Source organism: Phyllostomus hastatus, unplaced genomic scaffold (assembly GCF_019186645.2).
Source record: "Phyllostomus hastatus isolate PE091 unplaced genomic scaffold, TTU_PhHast_1.1 phas_contig_98, whole genome shotgun sequence".
Taxonomy (NCBI): domain Eukaryota; kingdom Metazoa; phylum Chordata; class Mammalia; order Chiroptera; family Phyllostomidae; genus Phyllostomus; species Phyllostomus hastatus.
Genome location: NW_025333999.1, coordinates 271642 through 294597, shown reverse-complemented (window position 1 = coordinate 294597; position 22956 = coordinate 271642). Strand labels below are relative to the sequence as shown.

Below are 22956 nucleotides of genomic sequence, written 5' to 3'. Positions count from 1 at the left end.
CTAACCTCTCTGAGGTTCAAACTTTCTGTTCTTAAATTGGAATAATAATTCCTACCTCATGGAGTCATTGTAAGAATTCAAGGAAATAATGCATGGAGAGGACTAGCCTTGTGTTGAGTTCTTAGTGGGAGCTCGGTGGTTGTCAATGAAGAGATGTGGGGTCATCACACATAACCTGGGGTGTTAGGGCATCAGGAATGACGAGGTTCTGTCCAAACAGGTCAAGAGAATGAATATTCCAGACACACAGCAATCAGGGTTTAGCTGTAGGAAACAAGGGCCCAAACCAGGGAACTCAGTGCTTACAAAACTGTTGGAAGGTTGGCAGTGGGACTCTAAGTTTATCCTATAGGATGCCTTGCTATAGAATATCACTTCTGAATTGGCCCCTCTTAGGACCTTCTGCCTCTTATTCTTCACAGGAAGGTGGGGAATCACCCTCTGGGCACCACTGACTTCAAAAATACACCACCAGCTCTGGCTGGTGTGGCTTAGTTGGTTAGAGTGTCATCCTGTAAACTGAAAGGTCACAGGTTTGCTTCCCCATCAGGGCACATGCCTAGGCTGTGGGTTAGGTCCCTGGTCGGGGTGCAGGGCACATACAAGAGGCAACTGATTGACCTTTCTCTCTCACGTCAATGTTCCTCTCTCTCTCTCTCCTCGCCTCCCTTCCCCTGACCACAGTATGACCTGATCATAATTTTAACCATAGTACAGCCAGGCAACTGGCCAAAGCACAGTCAGAACCTGACCAGTACAGTGATTGTGACTGAGCAGAACATAGCCAAGAAACTGGTCACCACACCAACCACAACAACCAGGAATGACCAGTGGAGACCACAACAGTGACCACAATGCTGACCCCAGGAGAACCACATGCTGATGGCAGCACGGATCACAGTTCAATAGGGCAGTGACCACAGCATGTCCAGGACACTGAGATTGCCACTGACCACAGCTGTGGGCATGGCCAGAGCACTGAATGTACTGGCCAGGGCCTGGTCAGAGGAATACAGCTCACATCAGGTAGTTCAATAGCAAAAACTTAATAGTGGATTTAAACAGAGGTGTTAGTTCAACTTTAAGAGCAAATGGCAGAAGATGAATCGACTGTAGATTAGTAAACCACCGTCTTACCCAGGGCTGAAGCAGCAAAGGGAGGAGGCAGTCACCAGAGTCCAGGGCCTGCAGCTGCCTGCCAGGAGCCAAACAAACTGTGATGGATTCTGTCAGTGGGGTGGAGAGCACAGAGGAGACACAAGAGCTGCTCCTAGAGACACCCAAAGTGGGGAGAGAGGGAGATACACTCTGGTTTCTTTCTTCCCACCTGCCAATCTTCCTCCTGGCCTCCCATTGGCTGAACCTAGCCAGATGCAGGAGAGCCTGGGAAATATAGTTTGAGGGGGTCATGGGAACCTGGCAAATGCAGTTTTCAGGGACTATCTCCCCTGATACAGAGAAAGCAGGTGGAGAATGTACCTAAGGGCATATTGACCAATGTCAACCACAAAACACAAGCTATAGCTTGACCATGGCAGTGACCACGACAGTGACCACCTCAGTGACCAGAGCCCCAAGGGGAACATTGTTCACAGTCTTGAAACACAGCACTAACAAGGACACCACTCGGTAGGAAAGGGACAGGCAGGGCCCTCCCCCACTTCAGTGTTGACCACAGCCCACTCTTGGTCAAGAGCTCGAGGGCTGCACCAACCAGCATGCCTCCCCTACCCCATGCCTACGGCAGGCTTGGCCTGAGGAGTCAGCAAAGGACCAGCTCCCATTTGGAAAGAGAAGGTAGCGGATGGATGAGATGCCTTTCCTGGCTCAGCTTCTGTTTTGTGTCCTACATCTCATGGCTAGTGTCCTCAGCCCCATGCTTCACTACAGTAATGTCCTCTGGGGATTGAGTGTGCTGGCTAGGTGCTCTCTTTATGCATGAGTCACCGATGCCTCCTAGCAATTCTATGAGGAAACTGGTCTTCTGAGAGAAGGGATGCTCTTTGCCTAAGGTCACAGGGCCAAGAAGTGACAGAACCAGTGTTGAACCCATGTTCTACAGGACACCAAGCTCTTTTCCTCACTTTGACAAGACCATCCATAATGTGTTATCTGCCTGGCACACAGTAAGATCGAAAAAAATCCAGGCCTCCTGCATATTATGGCTGATTCTTCTATAACCTGACTTGCTTGCTGCCCCCTAAAAAAAGCCATTGAGGAGGGGCTATGTGGAGGAAAGGTGCCCCCAGAGACTGATGAAGAGGAAGAGGCAGAGAAAGGTTGGAGGAAGGACAAGGCCACCCTTCATATGCAAATTATTCATGTGGAGGTGGATTAATATTTTGATTCTCTCATGGTCTAGTCTCCCATGCTGGGCCTTTGAACTGGGCGTAACACACTGTCCAGGTGTGGTGGGGGGAGGGGAGACTTCAGCGGGAGCACCCGTGGGGAAAGGCAGGTAGGGTAGGGAGAGTGAAAACAGGGCGCCCCCTTTGGGGGCAGGCCTGCCCTGCTGGCCATCTCCACTGGCCTCTGGTCTGTCTTCCGCCCCTGTTGTTGCTTCTCACTCTCAGTCTCCACCTCTGCCTCAGGCCACTTGTCCTGGCAGTGACCCCCTTCCCCCAACGTCCAATTGCACAGGCTCTGACTCAGTTTCTCTGCTGATTCTTGAGTTCTTTAAGCAGGGAGCCTCTCAATTTCTCTCCTTTGCTACCAGGCCTTCCTCCAACTCTCCTGTCCCTTGATGACCCCATCCCCATTTTTAGAGGGAAATGTCCAGAAAGAGTGAAATTTACAAACACGTGATGGAACCCCTCCCCCATCTCCATGACTCACCCGCATAATGGCCTGGGGGGCTGGGGGTTTTGTCCCCAGGTACTGTCCCCAGTGCGGGATCCCCCACTTCCCCACCCGCAACACTCTTAAGATGAACTGGGGGCGGGGCGGGGGGCGGAGCCCGTAACAAAGACTCCCAGCGAGTGAGGGGAGCCAGGGGCGGGGCGGAATCCCGGCCGCCGGCGAGGCCGGGGAGGCGGTGGCGGAGGGTCGCCCGGCGGGGCGGGCGGGGTCGCGCCTGTGCCCGTCCCCGCGCCGAGGAGGCACCGCCAGGGTGGGCGGGGGGACAGAACGCCGGGCTGGGGGCGCGTCATGTGGCCGCTCACGGTCCTGCCGCTGCTGCTGCTGCTGCTGTGTTCAGGCCTCGCCGGACAGGTAGGGGCCCGGCAGGCAGGTGCGGGTGCAGAGGGCTCCAGGAGGGGAGGGGGGCTCAGAGGGTTCCCGCAGAAACGGGGTTTGGGGCTCCACGAGGCCCCCCGGGGCTGCGAGGGGCGGAGGTCTCAGCGGGGGATGGGCTGGAATGCCCACCCTGGCTTTGGGGAAAAGAAGGAGGGCTTCAGATCCAGCCTCAGGCTGAGATGGTTTGGGGACAGTCTGACCCCAGCTTCAGGGTTCTCAACTCCTCGGTGACCGGGAGCCCACCACGCCCGCCATCTCGCTGGAGCTGATGTGGGGTTGGGGGGGAACTTCAGGGGGCTTTGGGATGTTGCTTACCCTTCACTCCCCCCATCACGGCTGGAGGCGCCCAGCTTCTGAAGCCCCCCACTCCTCACCTGCACCCCCAATGTGAAGAAGGGGGCGGGGCTCACGTGTGAGTGACTGATGGGGACATGTGTGAGGTGCTGAGGGGTGCTGGGTAAACGTGTGTCTTTGTGTCATGGCTGGGTGTGACTGAGAGTTTGTGTGTGTGGCTGTGCTGGTGTGTGTCCAACTGTGTGAGTTGGGTGTGATCAGGGAGGGTGTTTGTATGTGAGGGAGAGTCTGTGTGTGACAGCGGGAGGCTGTGGCTGGAGGGTTGGTGTGACAATGTGAGGCTTGTGAGGCTGTGCCTGGGGAGTTGTGTGACTCTGTGTGACTGGTGATGTGACAGCAAGCGAGGACTCTTAATCCTGGCGGTATTTGGGCAGCTATAGCTGTGTGTAGAGGACAGCGTGTGACAGTGTCCCCATGACTCTGTCCACCTGCCTGGGTGTCTTACAAAATGTGTGTCTTCAGGTGTATAGCAATGTGAGAGGTTTGGGGTGACCGTGTGCTGTGCAATGCCTTTGAGTAAATCACTTAAAAAGGGGTGTAAAGAGCAAGGGCTGTGTGTGCAAATGTGTGCATCCATGCATCTGTGTGTGTGTGTGTGTGTCACTGGTGTCTCGGACGCTCCATTATGTTTTCACAGAAGGAGGTCTCCCTCTCCATGTTACCCCATCTCTTTGGTAGGCTTGGGGCACCTTGCAAAACGTGGGGGTCCAAGCTTTCTTCAGCTGTTGGGAAACCTCTTTCCTCCTCCATCTTGGGGGTGGAGGCACCCTCAGGTTCTCAGATCTGTAGGAGCTCAGAGGGAAGCCGGAATTGAAAAAAAAAAAAAAGATCATCACAGCGAACATTTATTAAGTGCTTATTATGTGCTGGCAGTTTCAAGCACACAGCATGAACGAAGTAATTTAATCTTCCCAGCACCCCACTGGTGGGTGCTATTGTTATCCTTATTTAACAGATGGAGAAACTGAGGCACAGAAAAATTAAGTCACTTGCTCAAGCTCAGACCACTTGGGAATGGCATAGCTAGGATTTAACAGAGGCAGTCTGGTTTCTTAGCCCACATGTTTACCCTCTTGTAAAATAATCCCCTCCATGGTTGAGGGCAGTGCCTATGTAGACACTTGGAGGGGGTTTAGGTAGAAGCTTCAAGGAAAAAGTCCTGGCACTTTCTCTTTCCTGGTCAAGAAAAGAAAGGAATTAGACCCCTGTACCCAACCTGAAGGGGGCATTGGGAGGGACAGTCAGAGTCTAGATTGGATTTTCAGGCCTCAAGGAGAGGTTGTGGGGTTCCCTTCCTCTAGCACTCCTCTGTTTTCCCACTTTAGGACCCACATACTAGGTGGGATAAGAAGCATGCTCAGCACCTAGCATCAGGCTACACACAGTAGATGCTCAATTGATATGTGAACCACAGAGAAGTAGAGAGTCAGCTGAGAAAGCGGCAAGAAACCAAAGAAACATACACTTGAGAATCTGCTGCGAAAAACTGAATGAGGAAAGACGTTTAATTTGATTTCCAAGGAGGGTCCTTGGAACCACCAGCTGGGTATTCTCCCTTACCCTTGCTAGCCCTACGGGGCTCAGTTTCCCTGTTTTACAGCCAAAATGGGCTTGGGGGTGCTGGACAGTAAGTCTTTCAGACCCCAGGACTGGGAGAGTTGAATCGGGGCGGGGCTAACTTGAGGTTCCATGGGGCGGGGCTAAACGGGGCCATTTGGGACAGGACACAGCTGGGGACAGTGGGGGCGGGGCTAAATGGCGGATGGGGCAGGGCTAAACCGGAATAATCCGCTGGGGCGGGGCTTGAGCTCCTACCTTGGGCTGCAGTTCCTCCAGGCGGCCACAGTGGGCACTACAGTGTCGTAAATCAGCCTCAGGCCCTAGCTTGCCCACCAGAGTGTCGCCGCAGGGAAGAAAGGCCTCTGCAGAATTGTAGCTCTGTCCCCTCTCTGCCCCCTCCATCGCTTACCAGAGCCCCCCCCCCCCCCCCCCGCCCTCCGTCCCTGCCTGGTCCTGGGCGCTACGAGGAGTTCCTTCTAGGAAGCATTCATTCTTCCATTTAATCAACACTTGATTAAGCACTGAAATGCAGCCATGAATCAAGTAATCAAATCCCTGCCTTCCTGGAGCCAATCTTCTGGCAGGACAGACAAGAACCAAATAAATACATAATACAATGTCAAAACTAAATGTATGATACAATGCAGGTGTCACAAAGAATAAGTAGGGGAAAGAGAATTGAAGAGTAATCGTGGTGGGGTAGGGGCTGTTTTAGCAGGTGTGGCCAGGGACAGTGTCTCTAAAGAGATGGCATTTGAGGCCACACGTGAAAGAGGTGACAGAGGGAGCCTTCCGGGTATCCAGGAGCAGAACATTCAAGGCAGGGGACAGTAAGTGCAAAGGTCCTGAGGTGGGAACAAATTTGGTGAGTTTGAGGAGCAGTGAGGAGGCTGGTTATGGCTGGAGAGAAGTGAGCAAAAGGGAACTTTTAGGGAGACAAAACCGGGGCAGTCAGGAGGGGGTAGATCACATGGGAACTTGTGGGTTATGGGCAGAGGTTTGGATTTGACCCTGACAGCAGGGGAGTAGCACCTGTCAGAGGAGTGGTCCACTCACCACGGGTATGTCTGGAATGTTCTGGGTGTGGCCCATAAATGCCTTGAAGCTACCAGAGAGCTTTCCATGTGGGAAGGATGGAAAGCTGACCACTAGATTTCCCCTAAGATCTAGCTACATCTTTGGCATTGTCTGGGTTTGGGGTCACCTCTTTCCTGGGATCCCCATAAGATAGGATAGGAGAGGTAATTCAGTTTGCATTGCATGCCTCAGGGCCTCTGCACTTGCCATTCCCTCTACCTGGGACACTGTTCCCACAGGTAGCTACTCGATTCCTTCTCTCTCCTTTTGCTTAAATGTCATTTACTCTGAGAGGCCCACCTCAAACATCCATCTAAAATAACCTCCCTACTGCCATTCTTTGAGCTCATGCTGTGTTATTTTTCTTCATAGCCTTTGTCACCACCTTTACATGGTTTATTTGTTCATTAATAGGTGCTCAACAAATATTTGTTGAATGAATGAATGAATGAATGGATTCCCCTCCTCCTCCAACAGAATATTTTTTTTCCTCAAACCGTGGGACTATTGTGCAAGGGAGAGCTGGGGAAAACACGCTGCTCTTGCACCATCGCTTGCCCATTTCAAGTCAACCACTGCTCCTGGATATGAAGCATCAGGACAACCCCTCTTCATCTGTGCCTAAAATTCCACATTATAGGGCACCATTATTTGGGGTTAAGATGCTGTTTTCCCAGGCCCCTTTAGAAAATGTAAATGTCCCAGGTGGAGGCTAGTAAAGGCAAATAGGCAAATCTTAAGGACTCCTAGAAAATAAGTGAATTGGACATTTTCTTCCAAGGAAGGGAAGATCAGGGCTGGGCTCTGGGGCCCAGAAAGAGGGGCTGGGGCGACACCTACTGGTGGAATGAGGTTTGTGCAGAGACTGTGTGTGTGTGTGTGTGTGTGTGTGTGTGCGCGCGCGCGTCACACACCTGGCAAAGGTGTGCTAGCCACTGTCCCTGTGTGTGTCAGGGCCCCCTCCAGGGTGAGGCAAATGAAGCACTCCCCTGCGGTGCAAAGTTGAAGGGGTACCAAAAAGTTCTAAAACTGAGGTAAATAATATCCTAATTCAATATCTTAAGAAAATTAAAATTAATTAAAAAACCGATGAGAAAAATATCAAAATTTTAAATAAAGACAAGATTCAACTCTGCACTTGCACAGCTCACATCACTTGCCTCACCTTACCCCTGGCTCTATAGGAGTGTGTGTGTATGTTTAGCGATTGTGTACGTGACACTGGCCAAGCTGGGCACAGAGACATGTGTGTGCCATAATCATGCTTGTGGTGTGTGCACACAGTGCCTCTGTGTCCTCATGGGTTGATCATGTGGGTGTGTGTGGATTTCTCATGAGCCCAGCAGCTGGGGTGGCAATGACTTTGTGTCCTCACAATTCAGTGTCAGCACCTGGAGGCAGTAGCTTGCTGTTGTCCTTTTGTGCTTATTTAGGAAGCATTTGCTGGGAGACTTCTGTGTGCTGAGCCTTAAACCAGATTCCAAGGGCTGGGTGACAGTTTGAGCTCTCAAGGGGTGGGATGGAAGATTTAATCTTCCATGTTGGGTCTGGCTGTGCTGAGGAGAAGGGAGTTGTGACTGGAGCAGGAGACTTTGTTCCCACTTTCTGGGAAATCTAGTCTGGCAACACTGATGTGTCTTCATGTCCAGAGTAGAAGCCTGGTCTATGTTACAACCTCATCCCTCCAGCTCAGTCACAAACCAAAGAGGAACCAGATGAAGCAGAGAGAAGTCAGAATAGATTCCATGAGGTCTGTGCAAAGAAGCGTATTTGCATGGGCGCCTCAGTGGGCTCTTCAGTGCCTGTTTACTCTTACTTTACTCACAGTTCTAACAAGCCTGGGAAGCTAGCATCTAAGCCCTGCCCAGCAGATGGGAAGACAGGGAGTCACAGTGTGGAAGACAGAAACCAAAGGGCAAAGCAGTTGAAGCCATAGGATGAAATGGAAATAAGTAGCTCCTTACCTTTTAGGCCCTGAGAGAGTTCTGGTTATTCCCAAGAAAAACACATGGTGTGCACAAGGTGAGCCAGATTCTTTCTGTTCCTAATTTCTTTAGTCATTCCTGTGTGAAAGACATCAAGTGAGGCACTGGGGATGTGAAGGTCTGTGACACAGCTCACTGTGGAGGAGTTTTCAGGGCCAATTGGGGAGCATGTGGTAGGCACATGGTACAATGTGCAAAATGTCAAGAGTTAGGCAGGCTTCCTGGAGGAAGTAGCACTTGATTTGGGCCTTGAAAGGTGAGTGAGTGAAGATTGGAGGGTGGACATTCCATGCAGGAGAAGGTTGTTGGCCAGGCCAGCAAGATTTACAGCACATGGTGGGTTCTGAAAATCGGAGTTGGGTGGAAGGGGGATGGTGTGCACGGGGCGGTGAGAAAGGAGGTGAGCTTGGACAGGTAGGCTGTGGTCTGGTTGTAAGGGCCTTGAAAGCTGGTTAAGGATTTTATAGTTTAGTGAGCTGGCAATGAAGCCATGGAATGGGATGTGTGTGTGCATGGGTGTCTCTGTGTGTGTATGTTTACACAGAAGGTCTTTTTTTTTTAATCAGCAAAATACACATAAAATTTACCATCTTATCCATTTTAAGTTTATAATTCAATGGCATTAAGTACACTCGAATTTTTTGTGCAACCATCCCCACCATCCATCTCTAGAACTCTTTTCATCTTCCTGAACTGAAACTTTGTCCCCACTAATCAATAATTCTCCATCCTCCCTCCCCCAGCCCCTGGCAAACACTTTATTTTCTGTCTTTATTTTCCTCTAAGGAACTCACATAAGTGAACCATACAGTATTTTTCTTGTTGTTAACTGCCTTACTTCACTTAGAATAATGTCCTCCAGGTTCATCCACATTGTAGAAAGGAATTCCATTCTTTCTCAGGCTGAATAAGATTCCATTGTAGATGTATACTACATTTTGTTTATCCATTCATCCTTTGGTAGATCTTGTGTTGCTTCCACCTTTTGGCTATTGTGAGCAATGCTGTTTGAACATGGTGGACAAATATCTTTCTAGACCTTTCTTCCAGGTCTTTTGAATATACAGGGTCTGGCAGAAGTAACACCTTCTTGAGTGTGGTTAGTAGGGTAATAATATGGGAGTAACATAGTTTTAATTTGAACATTTCACTTAAAATGTCGTGTGATATTGTTATGTTACAGAATTACATGCTTATGGTTTTGTAATAAAAGGGGGTGTTATTTGTGCTGGCCCTGTATATCAGAAGTGGGACTGCTGGGTTATATGGTAATAATGTAATTAATTGTTTTTCTTTTTAAAAAGATTTTATTAAGTTTTTTAGAGAGGAGAAAGAGAGAGAAAGAGGGGGAGAGAAACATCAATGTGTGGTTGCCTCTCACACGCCCCCTACCTGGGACCTGGCCTGTAACCCAGGCATGTGCCCTGACTGGGAATCAAACCTGCGATCTTTTGGTTTGCAGGCCAGCACTCAATCCACACCAGCCAGGGCTATTTTTCATTTTAAACGAAAAGTTTAAACAAGATACTTGGCTTGAAGGAAAAGCTATCTAGGATGCATTTCTTTTAATTTATCCTTACTTAAAGATTGCCCTACATGTAACAGCTGCATACAAAAAAAGTTACAAAATTGGCCCTGGTTGGTGTGGCTCAGTGGATTGAGCACAGGTCTATGAACAAAAAAGTTGCCGGTTCTATTCCCAGCCAGGGCACATGCCTGGGTTGCAGGCCAGGTCCCCAGTTGGGGGTGCATGAGAGGCAGCCACACATTGATGTTTCTCTCCCTCTCTTTCTCCCTCCCTTCTCCTCTGTCTAAAAATAAATAAAATCTTTGAAAAAAATTGTCCTTAGTTTTACAATGATAAATGAAAAACATTAAAATTCTGCAATCAAACAAGGTATGCAAGGATTTTGATGTCCTTTTTTTGTTAAACAGTGTGAGCAAAATAACTGACTGGGATGTAAAGATAAGAGCTAATTGAGTTCTCAGTAATGGATAAAGAGGGTATTTTCACAGAGCCAGTATTTTTCTCCATCCCATCTCCACTTGAGGTTGATCGAAACATACCATTGGTCATTTTGTTAAAAATGCAAATGCTGTGCGCATACACCTGTTACTTTACGTACAATAAAGGAATGGGGAAGGGGGAAAATGAAAGGATAGAGAAAAGCACACTGTAGTAGTTGGGGAGTGGTGGAACCAAATGGTGGTTTTCTCACTGAGGACGTCTTCTCGGTCTGGAGGGACAGAGGTCTGGAGTGAAGGGGCAGGTTGCTTCCTTCCTCTGGACCCCGCCCGCCTGCTGCTCCAGCACCTCGTTCCTGTCTTCATCCTCCCTTTCCCATGGTGCAGGTGTGTCTGTTTCCTTGGTTGGCTGCCCTCAGATCGGAATCTGATCTGCCTCATCAAAGAAACCCTGTCTTTCCCAGTAATTTAATTTACTAAATAAATTCATTAATTGACTAAGTGGTGTATGCCTCTTAATCATAAACTGCACCCCAGAACCATGCTGACCCACCACCTTCAAATTAATATGATCGTGGTTCTCAGTCTGACTCCTTCCCTGGCTGGGAATTCAGCTGCTGTTTCACAAAGGACGTACCAGGTTCGCACCAAGTAAGCATACAAGCAGCCCTCGGAGCCAACAATGTATTTAATTTTTTGAAGAACTTCCATACTGTTTCCCACAGTGCCTGCATCATTTTCCATTCTCACCAGCAGTGCACAAGGGCTCCACTCTCCCCATGTCCTCACTAATACTTGTCACTACCTGACTTGTGACTCTAGCTCGTCCTGTTGGGTGTGAGGTGATCTCTCATTGTGGCTTCAATTTGCACATCATTAAGGGTGAGTGATGTTGAGCATCTTTCCATATGGTTATTGGTCATTTGTACATCTTCTCTGGAGGAATATCTAGTTAAGTCCTTTGTCCATTTTTCAGTTGGTTTTTGTTGTTGTTTAAAGAGATTTTAAAGCCAGGAATGAGACATGGTTGCATTTGTGTGCGGGGCAGATCCTCTGGCTATAACATGGAAGACAGACTGGAGTGGGAAGAGTAAAGGTGTGAAGAGAGAATTATTTCAGGAGCTGACAAGGCCTGAGGCAGATTGGTGGCGGCCAGAGGCACAGCGAGAGAGACGAATGCTTGGGGGTGGGGGGTGCAGGGAGGGTACTTCTCCTTGTCTGATGTCTGAAGTCCTTAACAAGACCTATTGTCTCCTTCCTGCCTCCTCCTGGAATTCTGAACCAGGTAGGAAAGCAGAGATGACCAGAAAGAGAGCCGGTGTTCAGAGTAGAGAAAAAAAAACAAACAAAAAACAGCTCTTCCGAGGGGGGAGGGTGGTGGAAAGGAGACATGTTTCAACACCATTTCCTGAAACCTGCTGTAACCAAGAAAAAAACTAAAACTAGCCACAGGCCAAAAAGCTCACACCATCCGTGTTCTGAGGGACGGGAGCTGTGTATGTGTGGACATGAATTCATGCCTCCTTATGTGTGAATGGAACACCACAGAGGCCCCGCTGACAGAGCCCACTTGGCTTATTGCAAACGACACTTAGTTTTGCTGGTTTGTATTTTCTAGACTTTCTCCTGGAAGGCCCTGCTATTTTTAACCTGCTGCCCATCAAACAGAGATCAAACCTATGTTTTATGCTTAATACTTTAATTTATACTTTTGAGTAAATTTTCTTCTTGACATAAAACCTAGCTAGAGACATGCACAAATTATAAAAGTGCAGCTTCATAAATTGTCTTGAAGTGACATAGTGTTACCACACCAGGTCAAGGAACAGAACTTTGCAAAAATCCAGAGGTCCCCTCAGGCTCCTCCCCAGTGCCACCCACACCCCAGGTGTAACTGCGGACCTGACATGTCCCACCACAGAAGTTTGACCCACTTTTTGACTTAACAAAGTCATTAAGTATGTAGTGTTTGGTGTCCAGTTTCTTTTGCTCAGCATAATGTTTGTAAGATTCCTTCAAGCTGTTGTTTTGTGATAGATTGCACGTTCCTACCTCTTCACTGTGTCCCGCTGTGTGACCGCACCATGGCACAGCTGGTCTGCCCTTTCTCGGCATTCGGGCTGGTAGCTTCTGGCTGGCACAAACAGTGCTGCTATAGACTCTCTGACACACGTCTGCAGTGAATGCCCGGGTATGCACGCTCAGTGGATTCTCTTTATTCATGGTAGATCTGCTCTATGAAGACCCTGAGGACACTGAATCATCGCAGGGTGAGATTCCTGCAAACCTGTGGTCACAGCATATTTGTGCACCAAACAATAGCAGCCTTGTTTTATATGTTTCTGTTTTAAAACACCTTATTTAACATATGTTGTTGGTCTGTTAGCATCGAACTCACAGCCAAGGTGGTACGACTTGTACCTGAGTGAAGTTTATTGACCAGACGTATTTTCTCATGAAGACACGTCACAGCCTTCTTGTGCCTAGAGCCACCAGACAGCTCTTCAGCATTATGTGTGGGAGCCACTTAAAACAGAAATCACCAATAAAAAACACGAACATGGGGACAGTCTGGCACTAAGTAGAGGGAAAAGGACCTGTATACGGTTAGAACTGAAACAAGAAGGCAGAGCATGGCCGTGTTGGACCTCAGCTGGGAACCTGTGGGTGGGTGACCCACTCCGTGCACGTCTACAAACAACCACAAAAGCCCTGCGCCTATTGATGTGGGGTCACCAATAAACCGCAGTGAGTAGGCGAGCTTGCTGACATGGGATCTGCAAATGATGAGACTCAACTGTACATACCCGAGAGTAGAGCTGCTGGGGCATGCAGGGGGTGGGTATATCGAGCTTTAGGAGATGCTGCCAAACAGCCTTCCAAAGTTCCAAAGGGTCTTCTGTTTGGGTCCAAAGAGTTTGCCTGTTTACTCTTCCACCAGCACTGCCTGAGCGTTCCAGTTGTTCCACACCATCGCCAAACACCTGGCGTTGTCTTTCTCTTTTTTTGACCACATCCTCGGGATTTTATTGTTACATAATGAAACAAAATGTGAAGCTGAGACCTGGATCGCTTGGCCCTTTCTCGTCTTACTTCCTTCCAGTTCAAACTGCTAGCGTTTCTGAACAGCCAGCTTTCTCTTAGATCTGCAGTCAGGCTCGACACATCCGCCCACCTCAGCCTTGCTGCTTCCTGCCTGAACGCTGCTTTCCCTCTGCTTTCCCTGCGCGTACAGAGCTCAGTGCCCTTCTCGTACTGTTACTTTGTGGGATTGATGCTTGCCACACCTCCTACAGTGTCCACAAGGTTTTAGGAACATTCACTCTGTTTATAAGAACGCTATTGGCTAGGTTGGAAATGGATGTATATGGTATTCCTTTTCATTTTAGACATTCTGATGGGTGTGTAGTGATATCACATTGTGGGTTTAATTTTTTTAAATCCTCACTTGAGGATATATTTATTGATTTCAGGGGGTGGGGAGAGAAAGAGAGAAACGTGGATGTGAAAGAGAAACATCGATCAGTTGCCTCTTGCGTGTGCCAGGACCAGGTATCAAACCTGAAACCTAGGTGGGTGTCCTGACCAGGAATCAAACCCATAAACTTTTGGTGCACGGGACAATGCTCCAACCTGTTTAGCCACCTGGCCAGGGCATGGGTTTAATGTACATTTCCTGATGACTAATTGTGCTATCTTTTCATGTTTAATTTTTAAAAATATTCTAGTCATTTATTTTCAGAGAAAAGGGAAGACAGGGAGAAAGAGAGGGACAGAATCATCGATGTGTATGTGAGGGGACCTGGCCTGCAAACCAGGCGTGGTGCCCTGACTGGAAATGTAACCGGCGACATTTCAGTTCTCAAGCCAGCGCTCAATCCACTGAGTGACACCAGCCAGGGCTTCGCATATTTATTGACCATTCAGATATTTCCATTTGCAAAATGTCCATTCAAGTCTTTTGCCCATTTCTCTAGAAAGCTGTCTGCCTTGTTCTTGTTGGTTTGTAGGACTATCTCATCTATCTATCCCTACATATTTATACAAATATAAAATCAGGATGTGAGTTGTTTGTTAGACATAAATATTGAATATACCTCCTCTTACCCTGTGGCTTGTCTTCTCATTCTCAACATGGGAACTTTGACCAATGAAATTTTTAAATCTTTTTTTAAACATTTTATTTATTTTTTAGAGAGGGGAAGGGAGGAAGAGAGGGAGAGAAACATCAATGTGTGGTTGCCTCCTGTGTGCCCCCACACCGGCGACCTGGCCCGAAACCCAGGCATGTGCCCTGACTGGGAATTGAACCGGTGACCCGTTGATCCTCAGGCCAGCATTCAACCACTGAGCCATACCAGCCAGGGCACAATTCTAAATCTTAATGTAGTTCAAATAATTTTTCTTTCAGGGTTAGTGCTTGTTACTGTTCAGTTTCAGTGATCTTTGCTTACCCTAGAATAATGAAGATGTTCCATATTGTCTTCTAAAAGCTTTATTGTTTCCCTTTCACGTTTAGAATGTACAATCTAGGAATGGGTCTGAATGGCCCAGCACCCTGTCCTGTCTGCCCAGGATAGAATCCTGGAGGCCTTTGGGGAAATTTGTTAGCATCTCTGTGTTTCTATTTCCTCATTTTAAAAATGAGAATTATAGGAATTCTAATCCTATGTACTTCATAGTCGTATTCTGAGGGTTGAGTTATTACATCACCACAAACGATGTGTAGTACATAAGTATTTAATAAACCTTAGCAATTATTGTTATGGTTTTTGACAGTTATGACCTTATTCCTCCTGGGAATTTTTTGGGTAAAAACATATTACTTTCCATGGCTCCCAGTCTTAATGCATTCAGGCTGCTATAACAGAATACCACAGACCGGGTGGTTTCTAAGCAACACAGATTTACACTTCACAGCTCTGGAGGCTGGGAAGTCCAAGATCAAGGTGCCAGCAGACACAGTGCCTGGTGAGGGCCCACTTCCTGGTTCATAGATAGTGTCTGCTCGCTGTGACCTCACATGGTGGAAAGGGTGAGGGGTTTCTTTTATAAGAGCACTAATCCCATTGGTGAGGGCTTCACCTTCATGATCTAATCGCCTCCCAAACACCACATCTCCTAATATAGTGCTGCCACCTTGGGGGTTAGGGCTTCAGCATATGAATCTGGGAGAACACAAACATTCAATTCACAGCACTCCCAAACACCATGCTTAGAGTGACAGTGGTGATGGAGAGGAGGAGACCCTTTTTGGAGATATTTCTGCATCAAAATAAGCCAGCATCGGTGCTGACTTGGATGAAGGAGCAGGAAGGGAGAACAAGGGGGTAAAAGGGAGCAAGATCTGTGGCAAGAACTGTGGGTACACCTGGGCCATGTTCCTGGAAAGCAAGGCACATGGGGTGAAAAATTTAAGGAAGAAGTCATTCTCCTGTCCGTACAAGTCAGGGCGCCTCAGGGAAGGGGGCGTGCAGGAAAAGTTCAAGAATGTTCTTCTCTTTTAACAGTTTTATTGAAGTATAACTTACATACCATAACATCCATCTGTTTAAGGGTGAAATTCAATGGCTTTTAGTAAATTTACAGAGTTGTGCAAACATCACCCTAATTCAGTTTTAGGACATTTCTATCTCCCCGCTCCATAAGGTCCCTCATGCCCATTTGTAGTCCATCCTCTCTCCAACCTGAAATTATGATATTGCTTCAAATTAGTGATTGTCTTGCTTCTTTCACTTAGCCAAATATTTTGTGATTCTGTGTTAAAAAATCCTCATTTGAGTGTATGTATTTTTGATTTGCGAAAGAGGAGAGACAGACAGACACCAATTTTTTGCCTACTGTATGCACCCTGACCTGGGATTGAACCCTGGACCTAGGGATGTACCCTGATCAGGGATTGAACCTGCAACCTTTTGGTGCATGGGACAACACTCCACTCAACTGAGCCACACAGCCAGGTCTAGCCAAATTATTTTTGAGGCTTATCCATGTTGTAACATGTATCAGTAGTTCATTTCTTTTTATTGTTTAATGGCATTCCATTATATGGATGGACCAGAGTTTATCCATTCACCAGTTGATGGGCATTTGGGTCATTTCCTTCATTATGAAAAATGCTGCTTTGAATATTCATATATAAGCCTTTCCATGGACATGTTTTTATTTCTCTTGGGTAGATGGAATTGATAGAATTGTTGGGTCTTGTGGGAAGTTTAACTTTTTAGGAAACTGCTAAATTGTTTCTCAAACTGGTGGCAATGTTTTATATTCCCACTTGCAATGGGCTTTGCCATATCATTACCAATACTTGGTATTGCCTCCCTCCCCATTTTTCAAATCCTCACCTGAGGACATTTTTTCATTGCTTTTAGAGAGAGATGAAGGGAGAGAGGAAGGGAGAGACATCAATGCAAGAAAGAAGCATCGATCAGTTGCCTCTTGTATGTGCCTGGACTGGGAATTGAACCCACAACCCAGGCATGCACCCTGACCAGGAACTGAAGCCATAACCTTTTGGCTGCAGAATGATGCTCCAACCAACCGAGACACACCAGCCAGGGTGATACTGCCTTTTTGAGTGAGGTTGTTCTGGTGGATGCCACGTGCTATTAGTTCTGTAAAATACACAAGTGGAGGTGTCCAAGAAGCAGATGGGCATGGGGATCTGAGTTCCAGGGGGAGATCTGGGCCGTACATAGACTTTTGGGAGGCCTCAGCTGTAGATTCATTTAGTCAGTAAATAGTTTCTTGGGCATCTACTAGGTGCCAATGACTGTCCTAAGTCTTGCGGTTATAGTTGTGAAGAATATAGACATGTAGGTGCCCTTGTGAAGTTGCAAGTCTAGTGGAGAAGACAGACCATAAACAAATAAAATTATAATGTCACATGCTGTTTTAAAAAAATAGAGCAGTGTAAGAGACAGAGAGTGGTGGGGGCTGCTGTTTGTAGATGAGGTGGCCAGGGAAGGTCTGTAATGGCCATATCACTCAGAGTCTGGTCAGGGTAACAGACTAGTCCAGGGTTTCAAAGAGGGAATTTAATACAGGAAACTGGTTGAGTGTGAGATGGAAGAGTTGAGAAGCCAAACTGATCAGGGAATCCAGCAATTAGCCACAGTACACAGCTGTTAGAGGGGCATGAAAAAGGGTGGTATGATGAGAAAGGGGCTTTTGTGTGGGAGCTGGCACCATGGAGGGTGTGTAACCATGATGTCAGGACACACCCTGGCCACAAGCAGAAAGAGAAATACCCCAGCTTCTTCCTTCCTCCCCACTCTCCAATCTCCCTCCAGTGCCTCCTATTGGATGAATCTAATAGGGAGCCAATGTGCAAGGGAACCTGGGAAGTGTAGTTTTCTGGAGAATGGTAGAGCATGTTTTTTACCCAGATGCTAGAACATTAATATAAGTGAAGTAAGTAAATGAACAAACCATATGTGTATCTGTGGTAATAATGTGCTGGGTAAAGGACAGCAAGTTCAAAGGTCCTGAGGCCAGATGGAACCAAAACCCTGAGAGTGGGTGTGGTGGTCTACACTAAGTGTACAGAGAGGGGCTGGAAATCTACAGCAAAAGCCTGGGAGATGTAACTAGAGAGAAGACAGGAGACAGTGGTGGTGCAGCTAGAGAAGTGGGGGCAGAACTAGAAAATGTTAAGATTTTTGAAATCAAGGGACAAATGACTTTCAAGAAAGAGGGAACGCTCCATGAAGACTCACTTGTGGGAGTGACTAAATGAGGGCCAGTGTGAGGCTGTGGGATGAGCAAATTGAAAGGTCATTGGCCCCTATGATGAGAGGAGTTTCAGAAAGATGGAGGAGGTGGGAGGTGAAGAAGCAGAGACAGCAAGGGCAGATGTGAGTGTAAACCTCCTTGGAGAAGCCTGGCTGAAAGGAGCCGGGGCAGTTTCCTACAGCATACACCCACAGTGCACGAATGAGAGTGTCACTCAGTCCCTCATTCTCTAAGCTAGGAGGCCTGGAGCCTAGTGGCTTTGGTGTCTAGTATCAGACACACCCGAGTTCAAATCTTGGGCCCACACTTACCTGCTGGGTCACTTTGACCCGGTCCCCTCTCCTTTTTGAGCCGTTTAGTGCCGTGTAAATAGGAAAGTCACTGTACTTTTCATGGGAGGGTGCGGTAACTGCTCAGCAAGCACATTTGCATCGTGTTCAGCACTCATAAATGCAAGCTGTAGTACAAGTAGGTAAGGGCGCATCTCATTTTTTTTAAGCTCGCCATCAGTTGCAAATAATAATAAGGATGGCAGCTACTATTTATAAAACACTCACCATCTCCCAGTCACCCTGCAAAATGCTTTCCAAGCCCCATCTCCCCGCACTGTCCCCAGCTCGCCGTGCTCCAATCACACCGGCTGCCTTCCTGTTCCTTGAACACCTACCCTCCTGCCCGGGCCTTGGCGCTTGCCGTTCCCATTGCCGGGAACTCTTCCCTCCCCTGTCCACGCGGCTCCCTCCCTCACCTTCTGCAGGTCTCCTCCCAGATGTCACTTTCCCCAACGACCCTGTTTCAAGTTTACTCCCCTATTTATTCTTCTGCTCCACTTGAATCTCTGTGTCTTATTTTACTTTTGTTTTCCTATTTCTTGTGTGATTCACTCCACAGAATGTTCGGCTCCACAAAGGCAGGCATTTTGTTTGTGGTTCACAGTGTCTGGGACACAGATGCTCAATATACCTTTCACTTGATTCTTGGGACAATGGAGTCCTTTACACATATCAGAGTCCTCACAACAACCCACTTTGCAGAGGAGGAAACTGAAGCAGAGAGGTCATTGCAGGAGGTGACACAGGGGCAGAACCTCCCTCTCGGTGTCAGAAAAAGGACAGTTCAAGACCCGCACTCCCATGTTAAGGGCTATTCTCCAGGCGAGCCCTGCAAAAGCCTGAGTCATCGCCGCCTCCAGACGGCGGTGGCGGCGGCGGCGGCAGCGGCGGCGGCGGCGCGAGGTGATGCCGGAGCGCCAGGAGGGGGCGTGAGCGCAGGGAAAACAGAGGAAATTAAACCCGCCGGGCGCTTCTCCCGCAGCTTCGCCGCCCCCGCCGCCCCCGCCGCCCCCGCCACTCCCGCCGCCGGCTGGTGCGTGGGTGGGAGGTGCGGGGGCTCTGCACTCTCCGCTCCCCAAAGCGGGGGCGCTGGGGCCCTGGGGCGTGGAGAAAGTCGCAAGCATCAGTTACCCGCCCCCACCCCAAGTTCAAGTTGTGAGTGGAGAGCCACCTGGGACTTGTCTGCAAAAGGCTAGCTCCTGTCTCCGCCGCACGGGTCTTAATGCCGCCCCTGGGTGCACTGGGGAATCCTCCTGCTGACCTAGTGACCCTCTTTTCCGCATCTTTATCCAGATCACCGCGTCTACCGGCTTCGGACCCGCCACTCTGGGCTTCCCTCGTTCCAAAACGACCCAGTGGTCCCCAAAGTAGTCCCCAAAGAGTTGCCCTTTCCGCAAGGAAAAGGAAACTCTGGGCTGCTGGATTCATGGGGGCGCACCAGAGTCTCGCCCCCCATAGACCCTCACACCTGTCCTCCCGGGTGTTAGAGAGCCGGGGTCGCTGTCCTAACAGGAGATGGGTGGGGATTTGGGACTGGTCCCCTGCCAGCTTTGGGTGGCCGAGGTGGGCCAAGCACTGGGGTTCTGTGCGCTGAAGGTAGCCTGGGGACACCGCTGGTGGGGGGCGGGGGGAGACCCCGCTGGTGGGGGGCGGGAACGCCGATGGGGGCGGGTCTGGGAATGCCGCGTCGCTGGGCTGGGGCCATGGGGACGGCGCAGTGCTACCTCTCGGGGTGGGATGGTCCCGGGCAGGGGAGCGGCTTGGCCGGGGGAGGGTCTGGGACAGTCCGGGCGCCCCCCGGCGCCACCCCCCGGGCTCCGGGCCTGAGCCGTGACGTCACAGCGGCTGGAAGTGCCCGGCGCGGAGGCGCGGGAGGGGGCGGGAGTCGAGCCGGTGCTTTATAAACGGAGCCCGCCCGGCGCGCTGAGCCGCAGCCCGCGTCCCGGAGACCCCCCCGGCCGGCCGGTCCCGGACCCCAGCTCGCGCTCGCGCGCCCGGGTTGGCTGGGCGGCGAGGGACGGAGCGCCAGGCGGCGGGCGGGAGAAGGGACGCGCGGCGGGCGGCCGCGGGGCATGAGGCGGGGGCGCGATGTCGGTGCCGCTGCTCAAGATCGGGGCCGTGCTCAGCACCATGGCCATGGTCACCAACTGGATGTCGCAGACGCTGCCCTCGCTCGTGGGGCTCAACGGCACAGTGTCCCGTGCCGGCGCCTCCGAGAAAATCGTGAGTGGCCGCCGCGCTGGGGGCGCTCCCGGGGGGCGTGGTGCCGGTGCCGCCGCCGCAGCCCCCGGGGACCCCGGTCCCCCAGCTTCCCTGCCCGGGAGCGCTCTTCCGGGGCTGGGGGCCAAACGCACTGGCGGAGGGGCCTCGCGACCCTCAGCTAACTCCGCGCTGCTCATCATCGCTGCTGCTGTTATTATTTATTGTTACTGAGCAGTGTCCGAGTGGCAACAACGTACAGGGCTCGCTCCGGCCCGGGGTGGAGGCGGCGAGGGTCGGGGCTGAGTGGGGCAGAGCCGGGGGGAGGTTCCGCCCCTCCGAGAGGGACCCTGCCTCGGAGCCCCGCAGCCTCGGGATCTCCGAGTGCCTCCGCCTCGGGGTCTCTGCCTGTTTGTGTCGGTGTCTCTGAACAGTCCAGTGTGTCTGTCTGTCTGTCTGTCTCCCGGTCTGTTTTCCCTCTGGTGCGCTCCTCTATTTACGTCTCTCCCTGTCTCTGTCTCTGTTGCACTGCCTCTGACTTTGTATCTCCTTTTTGTCTATCTATCGTTTCCTCTCTTATCGCCCCCCGCCACCCCAGGACCTCACTCTTCATTACCTGCTCACCACGTGCTGAATCTGAATATTTATCCCCGTAACTTGCCCTCCGTAGGATGTAGAAGGGTTTCAGCCTGGGGCAGGGGCCTACGCTGCCCCCAGAAGCTCCAGCGTTGCCCCTCCCCCACGCTATCCTATCCTCCATCACCTTCGTCCTCCCGCTCCCCTGCGGTGGAGCTTGAGGGGAGGGAAGGGAACCCAGTCGGGGTTAGTAGCGGTGGTCCTGGTGTCCCCGGGTGAGGGGAGGAGGCAGCCTCCATTGCAAACTTCCCTCCATCTCCTCCGGATGTGCCCCTCCCACCCTGTCCCCTCTTCAGTCTGTTTGCCGGAGTCCTCCCGATAGGTGGAGCTGGGATGCGTGGGCTTCCTCTCCCGCTCGATTTTGCCCCAACTTCCCCAGCAACTCTGTTTAGCCCCAAAGGCTACCACGCTGCTTCTTTCTGTCCCTTCCATGAACGAAAAGGGGTCTTTGCTCCCGAGAGTTTCAGGCAAGGGGAGAGGGTGTGCCATGCCCTTTGCCCGGGCTTCGCCCAGCCCCCGGGGGTGGGGGGATTGCCCTGGGCTTGGCACAGGTGAGGGGTATCAGTGCAAACTCAGACTTGAAGCTAGTGTGTGAATCATACATGATGCCTCAGCGTCTGTCCTGATGTGTCTCTCTGTGCATGGGTTTCCGTGTGTCTGTGGGGGGTGTGTGTGAATGGGGGGTGAGAAAGTTGACGCTCTTTGCCAGCATAGGGGCCTAAGTGTATTTTTGTGTGTGTGAGGGTGAGTCCCAGGATTAGTGTGAGTGTGTCCCTGAGCGAGTATGTCTGGGTGTGGATGCATCTAACTGTGATTCTGCAGTTGTATGTCGCTGATGGAGGGTTCCCATGTGTTAATGTGATGGCATGTGCCCATATGTGTTTTCATACATGAGTCTGAGACGGCCTTCTTGCTGTTACCTTCTGAGGGGCAAGAAAGATGTTTCATTGAAATTAAAAGCCAGGTTCCCCTCCCGTACCATTGAAGGAATGTGACTTTGTGTGAATGCATGCATGTATTATGTGCAGCATACAGTGTATAAATGAGGACATATGCTCTGTCTGGAGAAAGTGTACATAAGTGTGTAACAGTGTGTCTCTGAGTTATGATTTTGTGTGTACATATGAGTCTGTGCAAGGACGTACCGATGCATGTGTGTGCATATAAATGTGGACATGTACATCTTCAAGAGAATGTGCATACATGTGTAAGTGTGTATCTGATAATGTGAGTCTACCTTGTATTATACGCATGTGGTGGGTTTCTGGGTGTATATGTGTTTTCTGTGAGTGTGAGTGTGTGTGTGCACCCAACAGACCTGGTCTCCACTCTGGCCAACCCGTAGTGAATAATGCCTTGGTCAGTGCTCCCATGAAATTGCCTGCTGAAAGCTAACAGTTCTCCGATCCCCGATCCCCACCCTATCCCTGAGCTTCACTAAGCCTTGCCAGAAGGGCTCTTTGGATGCCAAGGGAGGGGCTCAGTTTGGGACCTGGGGGGGGGCGCTGTGACATGAGGGTGCTCTGGGAGGGCCTTGGGAGTGTGTGAGAGACCTAGGTGGAATCCAGACATTCCCCGAACTTGCTCTTGACTCAGGGCCAGTGACTTCAGCACTTTGAGCTGCAGTTTCCCCGTGAATCAAATGGCCATGATGACTCCTACCTCACAGAACTGTCATGGGCAACAGATCTACTGCCCAGCTCCCCGTCCGTCCATCCTTCCTTCCATCCATTCATTCATCTCTCCATCCATTCATCTCTCCACCCATCCATCCACCCACCTGTTCATTTATCTCTTTATCCTTCCATTCATCTTTCCATCCACCTCCATCCATCTTCCCATTGATTATCCATCACTTGCCTCTCCGTCTATCCTTT

The 22956-nt window shown here is 50.0% G+C and overlaps 1 protein-coding gene across 3 annotated transcripts in view; it reads left to right on the top strand.

The window, feature by feature from the left end:
* Positions 1-3074: 3074 nt before the first annotated feature.
* OLFM2 (olfactomedin 2) overlaps positions 3075-22956 on the top strand; it is a 69176-nt gene continuing 49294 nt past the window's right edge. The window contains exon 1 of one of the 3 annotated variants that reach the window (XM_045853183.1): positions 3075-3210. In XM_045853183.1, the coding sequence (XP_045709139.1) occupies positions 3148-3210 (63 nt within the window). In that variant the 5' untranslated portion in view covers positions 3075-3147. The other 2 variants (XM_045853184.1, XM_045853182.1) reach the window with 2 other exon arrangements.